This window comes from Dipodomys ordii, unplaced genomic scaffold (genome assembly GCF_000151885.1).
Source record: "Dipodomys ordii isolate 6190 unplaced genomic scaffold, Dord_2.0 Scaffold23, whole genome shotgun sequence".
Taxonomy (NCBI): domain Eukaryota; kingdom Metazoa; phylum Chordata; class Mammalia; order Rodentia; family Heteromyidae; genus Dipodomys; species Dipodomys ordii.
The window spans coordinates 6,596,090-6,616,170 of record NW_012267239.1 but is presented as its reverse complement, the minus strand read 5'-3'; the positions used below and the strand labels follow the sequence as shown (position 1 = coordinate 6,616,170).

Below are 20,081 nucleotides of genomic sequence, written 5' to 3'. Positions count from 1 at the left end.
GTCTTTCCTGCCCGGGCTGGCTTTGAACCGCGATCCTCAGATCTCAGCCTCCTGAGTAGCTAGGATTACAGGCGTGAGCCACCAGCACCCGGCCATAGCCTCTTTCTTGAACAGTGTAGACTACAGATATGAGCCACTGATGCCTGGAAGAACTATATGCGCTTGACATTGACTTGATGGAGGATGTAAACTTCATGGCCTCTCCTCTAATTGCTTTCTCCCTTGGCTGTCCCTACTGGGAAGAGACTTGAAGTGATGGATGATTTCCTCCTTGCAGTACCTGTGATGGAAGGAGATCTGGTCTGGGCCATGATGGGTGGGGTTGTATAGCCAGATCTCTGTTAACATTTGGGTCCCCGTCTTTCCCTCTCCCTAGTTCCTTGGTATAGCTGCACAGTATTTTTTGGGGGGGGGGCCTGGGTGCTGTCCCTCAGCTCTTCAGCTCAAGGCTAGTGCTCTACCACTTGAGCTACAGCACTACTTCTGGTTTTCTGGTTTTATTGGAGATAAGAGTCTCATGGACTTTTCTGCCCGGGCTGGCTTTGAACAGTGATCCTCAGATTTCAGCCTCCTGAGTAGCTAGGATTACGGGTGTGAGCCACCAGCATCTGGCTTGCACAGTATTTCTTTATCCGTAGTTTGTTTTTCCTATTCACTTTGGGTACCGTGTTCTGAAATATTTGGAATCTTGCTTAACTTTCCGTGAACTCTCTTGTTCATGCATCTTGCTATCCTTTCAACTAGCATTTTGGAAAAGAATTCAGCCCTTCAGAAAATCATTTAGCTGACTCTTAGTTCTTGCGAGGAATGGTACATAGTGTCTTCTAGATGCATGAGAGAAATGAACTCACTACCTATGTAATAGCTGCCAACGGGCATTATGACTTAAATCTTTTCTAGGACGTGGGTCAGCAAGGGCTTCTTAATGAAGACATTTTGACTTTCATTTCTGTCAGTATTCTGAGTTTCTAATAAGTACTTGATTGTTTCTTATTGTTTAACACCCAGCTCACACATTACCTGTGAATTGCTGAGCTGAGGAAATCATCCTTTCATTTCTCTTAGTTGCTTGTCTAGTACCACAGGCTGCATCATTACATTGTATTGTGACTCTTTTCTCATTCTCTTAACAGATAGGGATGATAGAATTATTTGCTCTTGATCTTGTGACTCAACTTGGATAGAGGATATAGACGGAGTGGTATTTGTATGGTGGCCTTTGCACAGGCCATGCCACCTGTTCAAAGGCTACCTGGAAATGTCTGTGGGTCCTTTTGTTCAGATTTCCCCCCAAATCTTACCTTCCTGTATTGTGGTATGCAGACTCTAAATGGAGTCCGGTGGTTTCCATCACTCAGTATTTATGCTATTGTGTGATTTCATCAACATCAGTAGAGCTGAACTGTTGAGTCCATTTGAGGACTGCATTTGAGATCAGTCCCATCAAAGCCCCAGGTTTCGAATTTGTCTCTTTCAGAGCCGCAGTACTATGAGCACACTTAAACAGGTTGTGGAGGGGTGCTCAGGCCCGCCAGCCCACAGCTACCATCAACTCACCCACCATGTGGGTGTGCCATCCTGAAAGGAATGGTAGTTGAAGGATAGCTTTTTGGTAGAAAAATCACACATTTCTTGACTCCTCACATCTAGTGTGAATTACACAAAGCTGGAATTTTCCTTGATTAGAAGCCAGAATCTGCCTATAGGATCACCTTTGTAACCAGATCAACATGGCATTTGTTTCTTCTGTATCATCTTCAGGAGGCGGCGGTGACTTCTGTCCTTCATAAAAGCCAGTTAAGCCTGCTTGGAGGGGCCTTTTCCTAAGTAGCGTTGCACTTGTGTACTCAATAGGGTTGCTGCCATTCCCGCCACTGTGCCAATCCTGGACCGAGCCTCTGACTGTGGGGGTCTGTTGTAGTTTTAGAAATTGCCTCTCTGAATTTTTCTTTAATTTGTACATGTAGATTTTTGTTGTTGTTGTTGTTAACATTTTCCCTACTGGGTGTGAAGGGGTTTCTTCTTATAGAAACTGTAGTCTATTGACACTTAATCCTTTGCATTCTTTCTCTGGGTAGAAAGCTTAATAACAAAAACAAGTTATTGTTTGCCCCGGCTTTGATTGTGTCAGCTCAGAGCATTGTCGTGAGGTTTGGAAAGGGCTTGGTCTATCCCCAGCCTGTGTGGAAGCAGCAACAGTGATGATGAAATCCCTCAGTTTACTGAGGGCTGGTGTAAGTGCCAGGCGCAGGGCTGATAAGTGCCTTCTTTCAGGGGCTGCTTCAAAAGGAATGGCAGTCTCCTGAGGGTGCTTTTCTGTGGGATCCGCAGCTCTTGCCAGCACCTGCTAGATTTGCATTGGCTGCATCTCTGCCTGCTGTACACGCTGACAGGCAATTTTCATTTCTGCAAACAGCAGGGCTTGGGATTTGGAGCTAGGGTAACAGTGCCGGTAGGCCTTTGTACAGATGTGGGTGTTTGACACTTGGTAGCATTGGTTCATGGGCAGAGGCTTTTTATTTCAGGTCCTGGTCTCTTGTCTTGTGGCCTGCCCATTCACTCCCTACTGAAATAGATTGTCTGATGTCCAGAGCACCTTAAACTGTCAAGTGTGTGGGCTGTGAAAGAAGGCTGGAGAGTGCTTAGGGAGGGGAGGAGGATGCAGGGGGAGGGCACCAGGTGCAGAACAATGGCTTCCAAATTATGTCACTGAGCTGCCAGCCATAGGCACACTGCACAGCCTCATTACCACATGAAGTGCCACAGAAGGGCCTTTTCATTTTCTCCCTGGTGCCTGTGTTTTCCACAGCCTCTGGAGGGGCAAGGAGGAGCGAGACACCCAGTTAACAATGGAGCACAAAGTCCCGGCTGAAGGAACCTCACAATGTGCCCTGGGGGCTGTTTCTGCTGACAGTGAGTGGCTGTGACTCACTGAGAGTATGCCCTGGCAGATGACGGTTCTGCCCGCCCCTTCCCCCACTCCCCAGGGATGAGCAGGCGGCCTGTCCTTTGTGCATTTCCTGGGCCAGCTTCTGCTGCTGCAGTTCACAGATATGTCCACAGCAGCCGGCCTGCAGGCCTGAGGAGCTCTGACAGGGGTTTTTACCATATATGGCCATCAGAGCTCCGCGGCTGACAGCTGGCCAGGATAATTTCCTTCCTTTGCTTTGATTGGCTGCACAGTGGCTCAGAGAATGGTGGGATCTGGGAATGTGTGGTGAAGTGAAGCCACAGAGTCAAGTGCAAAGAATGTTTAACTCTTTCCTGGGTTTCTGGAAAGTGTGAGTGAGTGCACGCAGACGGGGCCTGTGCTTGTAGGCTGAAGCCTTCTGTGTCAGCCCCGATTGCCTCAGGCTGGAGATGTGGCTTCAGCTTTGGCTCTGGCTAAGCAAGGTTCTGAGTACAGGTTGCTCTGAAAATGTGAACACAGTTTTGTAGTTGTGATCTGCCCAGAATCCACTTTCTAGCCATATGTAGCAAACTGTTCCCGCCAAGTTGTTGATCTCTGCTGGTTAGGAGTAGGACCTGAATGTAGAGTCCAGGGAAGAGTGAGCTGGGTCGCCAGGGGTGCAGCACATGTCTGCTTCCTTTGGGGACTCAGGTTTCATTTCTGGCTGAGCTCTAAGCCATGTGTAAGTGATACAGGCTACTGAATTGGGTCCACACTCCAGTCCTCTAGCTTGTTTACAAATACAAGATGCGAATAGCTGGGCCATGGAGCCCACAGCCAAAAACAAAAAAAAACAAAAAAGACTCCCCCCCCCCAAAAAAAAAAACCACCCAAGTAATTATTTTTCTGTTTTTCCTTCTTTAAATTAAAAAAAAAAAAAAAAACAAAAAAAAACCCCCTCTACTTCAGGAAGGTGGACTTCCATTCTGAAGCTGTGGATAAACCACAGCGGTGATGGGCTGGCCCCGAAGTGTGTTGTTCGTCCCCAGAGCATCCCAGTGGAGACATCTCCAGTGCACTTTGCTTACTAGCAGGGATTAGGCAACCAGTTGCTCTCCTTTCTGATCCGAGGGCGGATGCTTTAATTTCCTACAGTACTCTCATGCTCGTAGTTAGTTCTTTTCCATGTCTGCCTTTGCTTTCAGGCTGTGTTTTATTTTGACTAGGTTCTACCTCGTCTTAGATCCTTGGCTTTTGTTGATTCACATCTCAGAAGCATCATATGGAATTACTTGTCTGCAGTGATGAGCAGGAAGTATTAGGTTTTCACTGTATAAATGTTTTCTTAAGTCAGAAAGTTGGGAAAAACAGCTTCTCTGGTTGCATATTTAGCCATAGTTGAATAAGAAAACTTTTCACTTTCTAGCTTTTGGGTAATAAGATATTACTAGAATTCGCTCTCAAGTTCTTCGTGCACTTTAATCTGGCTATGCAATATTAAGTCAGTTCTTTTCTTTTTTTTCTTTTTCCTATTGCTAGTCCTGGGGCTTGAACTCAGGGCCTGGGCACTGCCCCTGAGCTTTTGTGCTCAAGGCTAGCTCTCTGCCAATTTGAGTCACAGCTTTGCTTTCAAATTTTTGGTGGTTAATTGGAGATAAGAGTCTCACAGACTTTCCTGCCAGGGCTGGCTTTGAACCACAATCCTCAGTTCTTCTTAGCCTACTGAGTAGCTAGGATTACAGGCGTGAGCCACTGGCGCCCAGCTTAAATGAGTTCTTACAGAGGACCTGTAGTGCCAGAATTGTTTGCTTGGCAGCGTCACTTTGGTCGTAGCGGCTGTTCTCATTGACTTGTAGGCAGTTTCCATCCTTTTACTTCCCAGCAGCTCAGTCTGTCCATTTTACTCCAGCGCACCAAGCTTGGTGTCTCTGCTTCTCTTAAAGTAAAACTTCAGGATGTCTTATTCTTGGGCTGTGAGTTGTCACTTTCAAATCACCAGGTAACCCATCACCAGATGGTGATTGTGGGTCTTGGTCTTTTGGGTGCCTGCCTTGTTACCCATGCCACTTACCCCTGTCCCTGACCACAGTCACCAAAGCTCCTCCCTAGGGAGCAGCGGAGGCTTAAGAGATTCCAAGGGAACATGTACCACATAAATAATTCTGTCATAAGAAAAAGGAAGTTAGAAGAAAAAGGAAAACCCACTTCAATAGATGTCCTTTTCTGACTCCTTTGAACTCTGCACAGTGTGAATGGAGGCCTTATGCTTGGACTGAAAACTTTCCTCTGCTTCCCAGCACACATGTGTGAGACTTAGCATTCTCCTTGCTGGGAGTTCAAGAATTCTCGCTGTCCCACCCCAAAGCCACATCGTTGGTTCTTGAAATTTATTTATTTATTTTTATTAGCTTGCGCTAGTTGTATATGTGGGATTTCACTGGTACTTTTCCACACATGTTTACAATGTATTCCAACCAATCTGACCATCAAGTGGTTTTGATACATATTTCCTAATATGCAGACTTAGAAGAGTTTATAGGCACAGATGCAGGTGGTGTGGCCAGCATGAGGACCGCAGCTGAGAAGTTGGGAAGGGCTGGAAAGTGAGCCAGCTAGCTGCCTAGATAAGGGAGCAGGGGAGCAAGCAGAGCCCAGCACTCTCGACAGGCTTGGGTGAATCGATGCACTTCAGGATGTCAGCGAGGAAGGAATGACATGTGGAATACCTGAGCATCATCATGTGGAGACCATGGATTTGACTGATAAGATGTTGTGTGTGCCTGTTATCACCATGGGAGTTTATTCACTTTGAGTTAGTTATGAGGACTGGGAAGGTGGCTTAGTGGTACAGTGCTTGCCTAGCACGTATGAAGCCCTGGGTTCAATTCCTCGGTGCCACCTAAATTAAAAAAGAAGAAGAAGAAGCCCTTGAGTTAGTTATGAAAAGAGTCGCCCTGCTAAGCGAAGTGCTATGTGACTTTTAACAGAATATTATGATTCCATTCTTGAGAAAGCCAGTGATTATTAATTGATCCTAAGACTATATTGAATGAGCCAATGTGTGGGTTGAAAACAATTTTGTGATATGAGAAGCTCTCTTACATTAAGAAGTCATTCTGTATGGTCTTTTGTAAGGTATATAGGCTATATTAGAGGCAACAGAGGGAGAACATACCTGCAAATATCATTGGCTTTAAAATTTTACCCAGAATAAGCTGGGTACTGGTGGCTCACGCCTGTAATCCTAGCTGCTAGGAGGCTGAGATCTGATTGTGGTTTGAAGCCAGCCAGGGCAGGAAAGTCTGTGAGACTTTTAATCTCAAAAAGCAGAATGTGGAGCACTGTCACAAGTGGTAGAGCACCAGCCTTCAGCAAAAAAAAAACAAAAACAAAAAAATCCCAAAACCTTCAGGGATAGGGTCCTGAACCCTATAGCTCCAGGACCACCACGAGAAATTTTCTGTATACATTTTGTTGTGTACATTAAAAGCCCCCCCCCCCCCGTTTTTTTGATTGCTCAGTATTGCTGTCTATGTAGGATGCACTCCATTCTTTTTTTGATGGTGGTTGTCATTTTTGCTTTTTTGAGACTGGTCTATGTAGCCCAGATTGGCCTTGAACTCCTGATCTTCCTGCCTCAGCCTTCTGAATTCTGGTATTACAGCGTGCATCGCCATGGCTGGTTGGGTGCTCTTTTAAAATATGGATTCCTTTTTGGAATGAAGTGTAAGGCAGATAAATAAGATACATTATTAGTTGGATGCTGGTGGCTCACACCTGTAATCTAGCTACTCAGCAGGCTGAGATCTGAGGATCACAGTTCAGAGCCAGTTGGGGCAGGAATGTCTGAGACTCTTATCTCCAATAAGCTACCAGAAAACCAGAAGTGGCACTGTGGCTCAAGGGGTAGACGCTTGCCCAGGCCCAGAGTTCAAGTCCCGTGACCGACCAAAAAGATACACTAATAGATCTAAGCAGAAGTTGTGGTTTTATGTTGAAGTTGATAAACGATAAATATCCTTACAGATTAGAAATGTCATTTCTTAAATGTTACATGAATTTTGTATACCTCTAAATTACAAACATTCCTTTTTGGAGCTATTAGAATTTCATACTTACTCATGCTGCTATTTTGATTTTTTTCTCCTCTTAAAAAAAAAGAAAGAATGCATTGGAGAAAAATGGCACCTAATTTGATAGGCAAGTTGAGAGATATAAGCCCTCTGTAAGAGCTCTATTTTTCATTTGTTGTTTTTTTGTGTGTCCATACCAGTATGAACTCAAGGACCTCGAGCATTCATGGCTAGTGTTCTTCCACTTGAGCTACGTCTCCTGTACTGGCTTCAATCCTCAGATCTCAGCCTCCTGAGTGGCTAAGATTATAGGTGTGACCCACTAGTGACCTGCTCTCCTTTGAAATGTCTAAGAACTTTCTTCAAGCACAAATCAAATGATAGGGTGTCTAGGATGTTTTATGCACAGTGAGGGTTGCTGGCTGGAGCATACTCAAAACCATCACCTTTAGCTTGAGCCAGTCCCGTGGAAACTGTACCGGCTTCAGAGGTTGAATTTTCCCTTGGGCTCATGTTGCTTGGCTCTGGGCCGGCCACTGGATCTTTTAGATACTAAGGACTGTAAGACAGTGTCCTGACCCATTTCACAGTGCCCCTCAGTATTATGAACTGGGCTGTTGGCCAGAGCTTTTGGAAAGCATGTGTTGGTCATTTTATCTCCTGTTGGATTAACATCCAGGTAATCTCAGGTACGGGGGTTTTAGCTAGAAAGCACAATAGAAGCCATCCTGTAAGTAGGGCTAGTAAGTCATGAACAAATAAAAAACATTAAAGCTGGGGATATAAATGTCTTTTACACCCAGCCAAACCTATTTCCATGCTAGAAAGCTAGTACTATTCTAGGTGATGTAAGTGAGTGACTTACAAAACTATACATTGATTGGCTAGTAGAAGGAAATTATTATATGTGCAGACTTGGAGCAACTGACGAAAGGTTCTTAACATAAATCAGCTCTTTGCCCGCCCCCCCCCACCAAAATGTATCTACAATAATCTGGCATTAGTTCTCATGAGCCCTCAGCCTCAGTAGTGAATTCCATTTGCTGCTTCGAGGGAGCAGGTGGTGGCTGTCTTTCTGAATGGCCCACACAATCTAGCAGATTAGACATGGATTCCTTGGTGTTTGCACTGCCTGATAATGACTGTTCTGAGGATGAGTAGAGACCTGGATGCTCATTAGCTCCTAGTGCAGTGTCTTTCAGAATGCCGTCTCCTCTTTACCAGGTGATGGTTATTAGGATGGTATCCGTAGGTCTCCAGGTACTTCAGCCCTTAGTAGCTTGTGTGGGTCCAGCTCCACAGTCTTACTAATGTATCCTCCTTGCGGCAGTGGGGGTAGTGGTGGTGGTGATGTATGTAGTGCTCTTGTTTGGTTTTGATTGTTATAAATATAAGAATATACTCAAAGGTATAAACCCTTGTGAGCAAGAGCGCTGAGAATTGTGAACATTCAGTATGCCAAATGATGGAAATGCCATTTTTCTCACTTTTTTCTTTTTCTACTATCAGATAGTCAGTTCCTTTTTCTTATGCTGTGATCTGATGCTGCATGTGGGGTTTATTTACTGTAAGGATTGATGGTGACATCACAACCAGAGGAAGCAGCTGCTCACAGAATATCACTTGTTATTAACTCTGAGTGGCTAATGGCCAGCTGCCAATGGCATGAACATTACTTTTGTGCCCTATTCACAATCCATGGCATAATGGAAATTTTCTTTCCCTCTCCAAGTCTGGAAGATCCAGGATATGTTAGATCTCTCCGTCTTCACTTTATCTGTGTCTCCACGTTTTAAATTTAGAAAGTAGGGATGATTACATTCCCATCTTATAAATAGTCTTGTGAGGACACAGACATAAAGATTTTCAAGTAGTTCCTAGCATGTAAAGTAAGTTTTCTAAAAGTTGGTTTTTTTTGGCCAGTTCTGGGACTTGAACTCAGGGCCTATAGCCTCAGTTGGCTTTTTCCACTCACAGCTGGTGCTTTACCACTGAAGCCATCCCTCCACTTTTCCCTTTTTGCTGATTACTTGGAGATAAGCTATGTTTCAAAGCTTGATTCTCAGATCTCAGCCTCCTAAGTAGCTAGGCATGAGTCTTGTGCCTGGTTGCTGTTACTGTTTTTTGTTTGCTTATTTGTTTATAGAAAGGATGGAATAGATGGGGCTATCTTTTCAGTGACCTTCAGCTTCCTGGGCAAATGTACATTAAAGCTACCTTGATGGTACCTTTGTAGCCTAGCACTTTTAGGCTGCAAGCTTAATAGGATTCAGGTGGGAATAACAGCTATGCTGTTATTAGTCGTGTGTGTGTGTGTGTGTGTGTGTGTGTGTGTGTGTGTGTGTCTGTGTGTCTGTGTGTGTGTCTGTGTGTGTTTAGGATTGGAACTCAGAACCACTGCTAGGACACTTGAATCACACTCCCAGTCCTCATATATCTTATTTGAAGAATACTGGCGAAGATCTATTAACTTTTAGGCAAGGTTGTTTCGGTTTAACCAGGTCAGGGCAGAAGGTCATGTAGTGTGCCCCTTCGCATGTAGCTGAGCACAGGTAGTACTAGTACTTCCAGACTTCTCTCACAATCCATTTATGTCTGACCAAAAGTTCTACTTAGTCTAGATTGGAAAAGGTCATTTTGTTGTTCTTGGAAGTTCAAGTGCTTTGCCAGCAGGGATGCCAAATGTGGTTTGTTGGGGCCAACCTGGGAACGAAAAGACCCTGAGAGAAAACAACTCAGGTAGAAAAGGATTTGCTTCTTGGGAGGAAAAAAAAATTTTTTTTTCAGTATAAAATTAGTAGCAATACATTAACATCATTTTTATTCTTTTCAAAATAGGAAACATATGAAATAAAATGACAGGATATGCATGTACTCATTCACAAGATTAAACAGATGTTAATATTTTGCGATATTTGTTTTCTACCTCTTTTGGGGGAAGAAAAAAAAAAGCATAACCAGATGTAGGTAAAGTACCATGCCCCTTTGTTTTGTTCTTTGCCAAGGGAAGTTGTGTTTGTGTCAGATGTGTTTGTGTCCTACCTGTACATGTAGGGAGGGAGAGGGAGAGAACGCTCTGCCTTTGCCCCTGCGTCCAGTAGGTCTGCAGTCAGGCCTCTCCCTGTGGAGATGGGCGCCCTTCCCCTCCACACTGCCCAGGGGCTGCGTGCTGCATGGATGCCCTCTCTGTCTTTTCTACCTGGGACCAGGCTGCTCTGCTTGCCAAAGGAATTGTAGGAGCCCTGTGTGAGTCCCTCCTTCCCTGCTCACTCTATTCACATGTACATTTCTTGCCAGTAGTGAATTACCAGTGAGATGGAGTCTCTCTTATACTGTGGTCATCAGGTTCCCCCCACTGTCACTGCCCACTGGTCTCTTCAGTTATTCCTTGACCTGTTGGACAATGCACATATGGCATATCTTTTCTCTGTAATTTGTCTTTCCACTTTGTGTGTGCGCATGCGCCTATGTATGTGCATGTGTGCACACATGTGCATGCATGTGTTATTTTATGACAATGTCTTGCTATCTAACCCAGACTGGCCTCAAAACAGCCTTTGGTTGTGGGTTTTTTTTTTTTGTTGTTGTTGTTGTTTTTTACAAGCCATACTGCTGAATTTGGTCTTCATGTCTGCCTCTCCTTCCTCCCTCCTTCCTCCTATTTCCCCTTTATTTTATAGTCCTGGAACTGGAACTCAGGCTCTCACCCTTGCTAAACAAGTGCTCAATCACTTGAGCTATGCCCCATCCCCTCTCCTTCCCTTTTCTCCCCTCTTTCCTTTGAGGAGGTTTTTCTTTCATGTAAGTCATATAGGCTTAATAATTCCTCCTTATACTGTAGTATGGGTCCTTTCCTTCTAGTTCTGTCCTTTGTGATACATTCCATATGCAGTGAGTTCATATATAAGAGCTCTGTGCTCTGGACATTTTGTGTTTGAAGCCATCTCTTCTAGACATTTGGCTAAATTTACATGTAAAAACACTTGGGCCATGTGTGTGGGAGGGTCAGTTGTGGGGCCTGAACTCTGGGCCTGGGTGCTGTCCCTCAGCTCTTCAGCTCAAGGCTAGTGCTCTAGCATTTGAGCCACAGTGCTACTTCCAGTTTTCTGGTGATTTATTGGAGATAAGAGTCTGATGGGCTTTCCTTTCCAGGCTTGCTTTGAACCGTGATCCTTAGATCTCAGCCTCCCTGAATAGCTAGGATTACAGATGTGAGCACCCAGCCAGGGCGGGTCACAGATCTTATGTGTTAGAGTGTTCGTGGACATTTTCCCGCAGTGCTGGGGACTGACTCTAGCATGTTAGGCACATGTTCTAATCTGCTCTCCCAGCCCCTGGGCCTAATGGTAATGAGTTGCAAGGGAAAAGGGGGAAACCATGAAGAAACCGAGGCCTCAGTTCTGTAGATAGTACTATATCTTAAATCTCAACCATATCATACATAGGACCATATCGTCTCAACTTAGCACTTGCCTTCTCAGCAGAAACCTTCCCAAGACAGTGGCCACACACAGGCCTGCAGTGGCCTTCCTCGTTCCTCTACCCCTGTGTCCTCCTGGACCACGTCTTATCTGCGTTGTAACTGCCTATCACAAGGTCTCTGTTCTCATGGAATGCCATGCTCAGGCCAAAGCAGAGCTGCCCTGGTCACGCTGCGTCTCCAACACTCAGCCCGGCGTCTGGCCCATAAAAGTTCACCAGTAACTCATAGTCGTTAATTCTTAATGATGCGGTACTATAAATATTCTGATGAGAACTTTTATTGAGTACTTATTATATCCCAGGTACTATAATTAATTTTTTATCCACTTTACACAAATAGTAATGCTAAGTTATGATTTACCTACACAAGTTGTCCTTATTGTAGTCTTGGGAGATAAATATTATTGTTACCTATTTTACAGATGATGTAGCTGGCATTTAGATACATTCTTTTCTTTCTTTTTTTTTTTTTTTTGTCAGTTGTAGGGCTTGAACTCTGGGCCTGGGCGCTGTCCCTCAGTTCATTTCAAGGCTAGCACTCTGCCACTTGAGCCACAGTGCCACTTCCAGTTTTTTGGTGGTTTATTGGAGGTTAGAGTCTCACAGACTTTCCTTCCCAGGTTGGCTTTGAACAGCGATCCTCAGATCTCAGCCTCCTGAGTAGCTAGGATTACAGGAGTGAGCCACTGGTGCCGGGCTAGATACATTCTTTGACTTACCTAAGGTCAGCTTCTTTAAGCATTAGAGCCTGGATTCAAACTCCTACCTGTCTGGCTCTAGAGTCTCTGGTTTGGCACTGTACCACTCATTGCTTCTCTGTCTCCAAAGCCAAATAAGGTTGGGGAACCAAAGCCATACAGTTTACTGATGTTGTAAAATTGCAAAGGGGACAGACTGAAGCCTGAAGCCTGCCTCCTTTAATAAGAGAATGATGTAAGCGAGGGGGTTCCATTGTATATTGTGATGATTCCTTTGTGGGCATTGCTCTTGGAGCACATCTAGCAGGGGCTGGCATTGACCTGTTGAACCTGTAACACCTGTGGTTATGGCAGCACTGGTCTCAGTTATACCACACTGGCCTGATGAGCCAGGCTGGCTTGTTCTGTCCCCTTGTGGACCATGCGTGAGTGCTGGTACTCGTGGGCTATAGAGCTGGAAGGAGGTGAGGTCTAAGTTGGTGTGGATCCCATTGTCTTTCTGGTGTTCCTGGTGACTGAGGAATGGTGACTGAGGAGACATTTCAGTGTTGCCATTGAATCCCTAAGAAATTTTAAAGAATTTTTTTATTTTTTTATTTTTATTTTTTGGTGGTCTGGGGCTTGAACTCTGGGCCTGGGCGCTGTCCCTAGGCTCTTCAGCTCAAGACGAGCATTCTACCACTTTAGCCACTGTGCCATTTCTGGTTTTCTGGTGGTTCTTTGGAGATCAAAGTCTCACAGACTTTCTTTGCTTGGGCTGGCTTTAAACTGTGATTCTCAGCTTCCTGAGTAGCTAGGATTACAGGCGTGAGCCACTGGTGCCTGGCTTTTACTTATTTTTTTTTTTTATGTTAGCAGTGACAACCATTTCTAGAACTGACACTTTGTCAAAGATACTATGTTATTTATTACATTAAGAGTTGCATATTGAATTTTGAGTAATACCAAGTTTTGGTGTTTTTTTTTAATCCTGTAAAAACCATCTACAGTTATGTTATTGTATAATTTCATTCTGGTAAAAAAGACTTACGCATTCTCTTTGCTGTGTTTTATTAATGCAGATTGGAAATGTGGATCCTTGTAACTTGGTGGCCTGTCCTTGGTACTAGCTATTTCTAGAAGTGGAAATTGGCAGATTTATACTCACTGACACACAGATATCATCCATCATAGGTTGAGTTGTGGGTGTAGATCATGGTGTTGATGTTACATACCGTTTTGTCTCTTGTTTCAGACCGGTCGAATTGACAAGTCCTACCCTACAGTATGTGGCCACACAGGACCAGTGCTGGATATAGACTGGTGTCCTCACAACGATCAGGTCATTGCCAGCGGCTCCGAGGACTGCACAGTTATGGTAAGCTCCTAGTGATGCTTTCAAGTATGCGTGTGTGCGTGTGTGTGTGTGTGTGTGTGCTTGCACTTGCGCGCATATGCATATGGTAAATAGGGGGAGAGACCTTAAAAAGCAGCAAATTGGGCTGGGAAGGTGGCTCAGTGGTAGAGTGCTTGCTTTGTATGCATGAGGCCCTGGGTTTGATTCCTCAACACCACATAAGCAGAAAAGCTGGAAGTGGCACTGTGGCTCAAGTGGTAGGGCGCTAACCTTGAGCTGAAGAGCTGAGGGCCCCAAGTTCAGGCCCACGACTGACCCCCCCCCCAAAAAAAAAGGCAGCAAATCATCTGGGCATCAGTGGCTTATGACTGTAAACCTAGCTAGTCAGGAAGCTGAGATCTGAGGATCTCAGTTCAAAGCTACCCTGGGCAGGAAAGTCTGTAGGAGTCTTATCTCCAGTCAACTACCAAAAAGCTGGAGCTGGATATGTAGCTTAAGTGGTAGAGTGCCAGCTGTGAGGAAAAAAGCTAAAGGACAAGTACCTACTCCCTTAGTCCCTGAGTCCAACCCCAGTACTGGCACCCAAAAAGGAGGGGGCGGGGCAGAAAAATCTGTAATGATTTTGCCTCTATATTGAATTACGTCAGGATGTTATGACCTTAAAGCTTCACTGTAAATGGCCCTTAACAAGCCCTGCCCCAGTTGCTTGTATTGTATTGACTTTGTTCTTTGTATGCATGTGTATATGTTTGTGCATATTGGCAGCTCACATGTGCTATGTGGGGAGGATTTTAGAGCAAGCAAAATGACTCCTGGTCTGTGAATGCCATTTGGCTACATGACACCTCTCTCAAAAAGTGAAACTGCTGGCACCGACTGTCTGTCCGAGTGCAGTAAGACGCCACACAGTAATCAGAGGGTGTGGTGGGCACTGGGAGAGGAAAGAGTTTAGCAAGAGCTTGTTCTGAAGTCCTGTCAGAAGGCGTATGTTTGCTGTGTGGCGGACACTGCTCAGGAGTCTTTTCATGAAGAAATACAAATCCCTGTAAGTTCTTTGTAGTCCCTCTTTTGGATTCCACAAGTAGGTTATGTATGAAACTGGGCTTTGGGATACTTTGGGGGGTTTTGTTGTTTTGAAGCAGAGTCTTGCTGTTACCCAGACTGGTTTTGAAAACTGCTGGGCTCAAGCGGTCCTTCTACCTTTCCCTTCTAGGTAGCTGGGCCTATAGTCACACATGACCATACTCTACTCAAAAGTACTTCCTTTCCATTTTTTCTTCTTCTTTCTTTTAGTTGTTGCCAGTAAGTACTGGGGCCTCAGTTCTTGCATGGCTTTTTTTTTTCCACTCAAGGCTGGTGCTCTACCACTTGAGCCACAACTCCAGTTCTTCTTCTGAGTTTTTGCTGGTTAATTGGAGATGAGGGTCTTGGACTTTTTTTTTCTGAGCTGACTTCTCACCTTGAATCCTCAAATCACAGCCTCTTGAGGAGCTAGGGTTGCAGGTGTGAGCTCCAAAGTACTTTCTAACACAGAGACTCTTGTTCTTTGTTCTGAGCTTTAGCCTTAAAATAGGATTATTGGTTTGGATCCCTTTTTCAATCCTTGCTCAAAAATGTTGAAGACCAGTGAACAGGTGGCAGGTGCTACTTCCCCTGGGCAGGTGAGGCTGAGGAGAGCCTGCAGTGCTGTGCTATTTTGGTTTTCCTTTTTCCTGTCTGTGGCCCAAAGCATGGTTTCTCTGTTTGGAATGCCTTATTAGTTGCAATTCTTTTATGCAAACAAATTAATTCCTGAACTGTGTTCTTTAAAACATCTACCCACTTTTCCTCGTGGGCTTCTGGCTTCCCTGTGATCTGCTCACTTTGGCAGCTGCAATCCGTCGTGCTGCTAAGAGGACTTGTTCTGTTTAGTAGGTCTTGCTTAGGGGATCCTTTTACTGGCTGCAACACGTTTTGCAAAAGGAAAGGAACACCATTTGGATCTGTGGCCAAAATGTACAACTAAGTTTGAATTTTAAGCTTCTAAAAGGCAGTTCTGATCTCTCTCTCTCCCTGTCCAGCCTTCCTGGTCATGTTACCTTCAAACAAACAAGGAAACAAACAAAAACCTTTAGCTGGGTGCTGGTAGCTTATGCCTATAATCCTTGTTACTCAGGAGGCTGAGATCTGAGGATCAGGGTTCAAAGTCAGCTTAGGGAGGAGAGTGCATAAGACTCTTACCTCCAATTAACTACCAGAAAACCAGAAGTGGCACTGTAGCTCAAGTGGTAGAGCACTAACTAGCCTTGAACAAAAAAAGAGCTAAGGCAGTACAAGCCCCATAACACACACACTCTCTCTCTCTCTCTCATACACACACACACCAGCAATTTTTTTTTTCTTTTTTGTCAGTCATGGGGCTTGAATGCTGTCCCTCAGCTCTTCAACTCAAGGATAACACTCTACCACTTGAGCCAATGCACCAGTTGTGGTTTTCTGAGTGGTTTATTGGAGGTATGAGTCTCACGGACTCTCCTGCCCCAGCTGGCTTTGAACAGTGATCCTCAGATTTCAGACTCCTGAGTATGAGCATGAGCTACCGGCACGGGGCAAAAACAAAAAAACCTTTTATATTGAAAAGTGGATTGAGTGATTTCTTAGCACATGGTGAATGTGCTACTGTGTTAAGACCTAGAACTTCCTCAGTCTCCTCCCACTACTGCTTGCCGCCCATCCCCATCCCATCCTCCCCTTCTGATATCAGAATAACTGACTTCTATTTTATTGGTGTCCTTGCTTTTCTTGATGATGTTAGTCACACAAGTGTGCATCTTTAAACACTGTGACTTTGCCTGGCCAGTTAAAAAACCTTGACAGGTTGGCTTTACGTCTGTGGATTCCTCTCATTCTTTTTTCCTCCTCCTGCACAATCTGTTGAAGAATTGTGACCTTTGACCTGTGCTGTTCAACTATCTGGATTTTTCCCATTGCTCCCTTGTTCACATGCTACTCTATCTGGATCTTTGTTCAACTCCTTGAGCGAGACTTGTTAGAGTTATGTTTTTCCTTCAGGAGGCACATAGTGTATGTTTTCCATTCTTGTTTGATTTGTGCAAGTGTGGGTGCTGAATGCCTCCATCTAGTAAATCATTAAACGGCTGAAAAATTGCTGCCTTTACCTATTCCTTTCCTTTCGTTATATTTGTTTGTTTGTTTGTTTTGTGCCAGTCCTGAAGCTTGATCTCGGTCTAGGTGCTGACCCTGAGTTTTTTTGCTCAAGGCTAGCACTCTACTGCTTGAGCCATAGCTTCCCTTCCAGCTTTTTGGTGGTTAATTGGAGATAAGAGACTCCTAGACTTGCCTGCCTGTCTGGCTTTGAACCATAATCCTCAGATCTCAGAGTAGTAGGATTATAGGTGTGAGCCACTAGTTCCTGGCTTGTTTCCAGTTTTTAAGTTGTAAACTTTTATCAGGTGATATTGCCTCTTCCTGATTCTTTTGGTCGTGGGGCTTGAACGTCAGCCTTGATGCTGTTCCTGAGCTCTTTTTTTCAAGGCTAGTGCTCTATCACTTTGAGCCACAGAGCCACTTTCAGCTTTCTGTTGTTAATCGGAGATAAGAGTCTCACAGACTTTGCTTCCCCCTGACTGGTTTTGTACCCTGACCCTCAGATCTCAGCTTCCTGAATAGCTAGGTTATAGGCATTGAGCCACCAGTTCCCCGCTTCCTGATTCTTTAGTGACCCAGTGTCACATCTCACGTAGGAAAGAGGAATAAACTCTGGTTTTCATTTATCCAGTTTTCAAGGAAATGAATGGACTCTTAGGGACTGGACTCTTAGTTATCCTCAGAAAGTGACCAGTCAGGGTTATTTTTCTCCCTTTCATTTCACTTTGATGTCAGAGATGTGAATATATTTAACGGGTTCCAATTTGTTGTATTTCCTGAAGCTCAGAGCTCAGCTTGTCCTGTCTTTGCTAATGAGAACGTCTTCAAGATTTTGAGGTCACTTGCAGTGACCCCACCATTTCAATGGTGTTTTACAGCTTCCTTGTCTAAAACATTAAGGTGTTTCAGGCTTACCTTGGACATCTCTGCCCAGTCCTTGAAGCTGCTGTTTCTTTCAGAAGACCTTGGTGTCTCTGAATTAGAATATGGTGTTTCTACATCTTGGCCTGGGAGCTATGGAGTGTCAGCATTACAACAGGGTGATCATTGTTTAAATGAGTGAGTAAAGCAGCTAGAGAGTGAATGTATGTGTAAAGATTCAAGGCCTTGGGTTATTTTAATATCTAGTTCGCTTCAGGCCCGAGTTTGCTACTGTCTCTTGTCTGCTTTCCTTTTGCTCTGAGAATCCTGGTTCTCAAGGCGCACAGGGTAAGTTAGAACACTTTGCTCTATGATCATTGCTTTCGTATTATGCATGCCATGAATGATATGATGAGCCATTGGCTCACAGTGCAAATGTTGATATCATCCCCAATAGATTTCCCGAAAATTATTGTTAAGAAGTCAAAAAATCCCCTCTGTACATGACCTTTATAATGCTAACAACAACAAAAAGAAGTAAAACACTTAGGGCTGGAAGTGTGGCTCAAATAATAGAGCACCTGCCTGGCAAGTGAAAGCCCTGACTGAGTTCAAACCCCGGAGGAAGCGAGGGAAATCCCAAAACTTCATTCATAAATGAAGGGAGAATGGATGCAACCATCGCTGCTTCTCATGCTTTGTCTCTGCTCTGTCCTTGTGGCCCCAGCTGAAGCAGATGGGTAAATGTTGGCAGATCATGGCCTTAGTAAACTGGAGAGTTGCCATTATTTTCAGCCGGATGCGAGAACATCCCTGTGCTGCTGAGGCCAGGCGTGGGGCCACCTGACAGGGGATAGGGAAGGGGCTGCGGGGCTGGGTGCCTGGTGCCCTCCTAGCCACTGGGACCACTCCTAGGCCTCTGCTTAGTTAGGGGTGGCTGCTGTTTCCGCTTCTTCCCAACCTCTTGGCCTTCTTCCTTTCAGCTTCTCTTGTAAAACTTGCTATTAATCTTTGTACCTTGAAATAGAAAGATAGAAATAGACATGATGTTGTGATTCCTCAGTTTTTCAGTTTGTTCAGATTGTGTCTGGGCCACTTACCAGTGAGGGTTTGACCTTGGTAGAGAAGATCAGTGTTCATCTTTGATTCGTAGTCCTTTGGGAGACAGCATGATGCGGTGCTCTGCTCAGTGGGGGCTGCTGGGCCCGCGGGGCCTGGCGTTTCTGGAGGCTGGAGGCTGTGCACTGCTCTGCAGCTGCTCCCAAGTGCGCACGCCTCCGTGTGTGTCCTCGGACCAGCTCCTTCCATTTCCCTCTGCAGCCCTTTCCTTCGCTTTTCAAAGACTGGCTTTTGGAGAGGGTAACTCTTCATGGCTGGAGCCCGAGCGCCTAGCCCAAGTAGCAAGTTCATGGTGGGTGATTAAAAGAGGAAAGCAGGGTCTGGAAACATTTGGCGTGTGATTTACATTTGATGGCTTGAAAAATAAAGCCATCAAACTCCCTGCACTTTACTACTCAGGAAGCCGCAGGCTGCGAGTTCCTCTTGTCTGCTGCTGGGGCTCTCTGGCGCTGCCCTTGTCCTCATGTGCTTTCATGGGGGAAACGGAGGCCGTGAGGCAGCGGCTCCGAACATGTGCTTGAACTTGTTTTTTTCCAGAACCTCAGTGGGTTTTCAGTGATTGATTCACTTTTTCATCTGGAAGCCCTTGGGACTGATTGTGTTTTTGTTCTTTCTTTCAAAACAAACCAAAACATCGCCATAGTAATGTTTGATCCAAATGGAACATTTCAGAAACACACGGGCCTGGTTTCTGTAAGCGGGCAGGGCAGCAACTGTGGGGCTCGGCTGCCTGCTGTGGGTGCCCTGCACAGCGGTGTTTGCTGTTAGAGTGCCAGATTGTACCAGAGCGCAGAGACTGACTGTCTGGCCACGCGAGTTGGCCTACACGCATACAGTATCTTGCATGTATTAATTAGCTAGGTAGGTTGCTGAGTTAATTTGAAGATAGGACTCAATGGAAGAAACCTTGATGTCTGTGGGTCAGGGGCAGATGGGACAATGGCGGTGACACTAAGGGCACGAAGAGTTGGTCATGAGACATGGCAGACAAGCTTCAGCGAGCTGTGCCAAGCCTTCTGGGTGCGATTGCATTTTTCATATTCGTAGCTGTGCACACCAAGGGAGGAGCGCGGTCCACGCCACAGCCAAGGAAACAAAGGCCCAGAGAGTAACAGCTTTGTCAGAGGTCACACAGCCGACAAGGAGTGTGTACAAAAGCTCGTCTCTCTAACCCCAAAGCGAGGGCTTCTCCCTACTTCTGCTGTTTCCCATTAGCACTGGGCTGGGCAGAATGTTCTAGTGCATCTCACCCTCCAGTCACCCCCCTGTAAATACAGGGGCTTACCTCTGTGCTGTCCCTAGTGGCATACAAGGAAACTGAGGCTCCCAGAAGGGGAGACCCTGCTTCGTGCCAACATGACCATTCTGTCCCAGCTCTCCCAGGGGCCGGAGTACCAGATCTCACACACACACACACCACACACACACACACACACAAAGGGGCCAGAGCACCAGATTTCACACACACACACACA

The 20,081-nt window shown here is 45.2% G+C and overlaps 1 protein-coding gene across 1 annotated transcript in view; it reads left to right on the top strand.

Annotated features, from left to right (window-relative positions):
* The window catches only part of Coro1c (coronin, actin binding protein, 1C), a 61,938-nt gene that overhangs the window by 5,777 nt on the left and 36,080 nt on the right, over window positions 1–20,081 (top strand). The window contains exon 2 of the mRNA XM_013014285.1: window positions 13,378–13,500. Coding sequence (XP_012869739.1) covers window positions 13,378–13,500 — 123 coding nt within the window. The remainder of the gene's footprint in view (window positions 1–13,377; window positions 13,501–20,081) is intronic.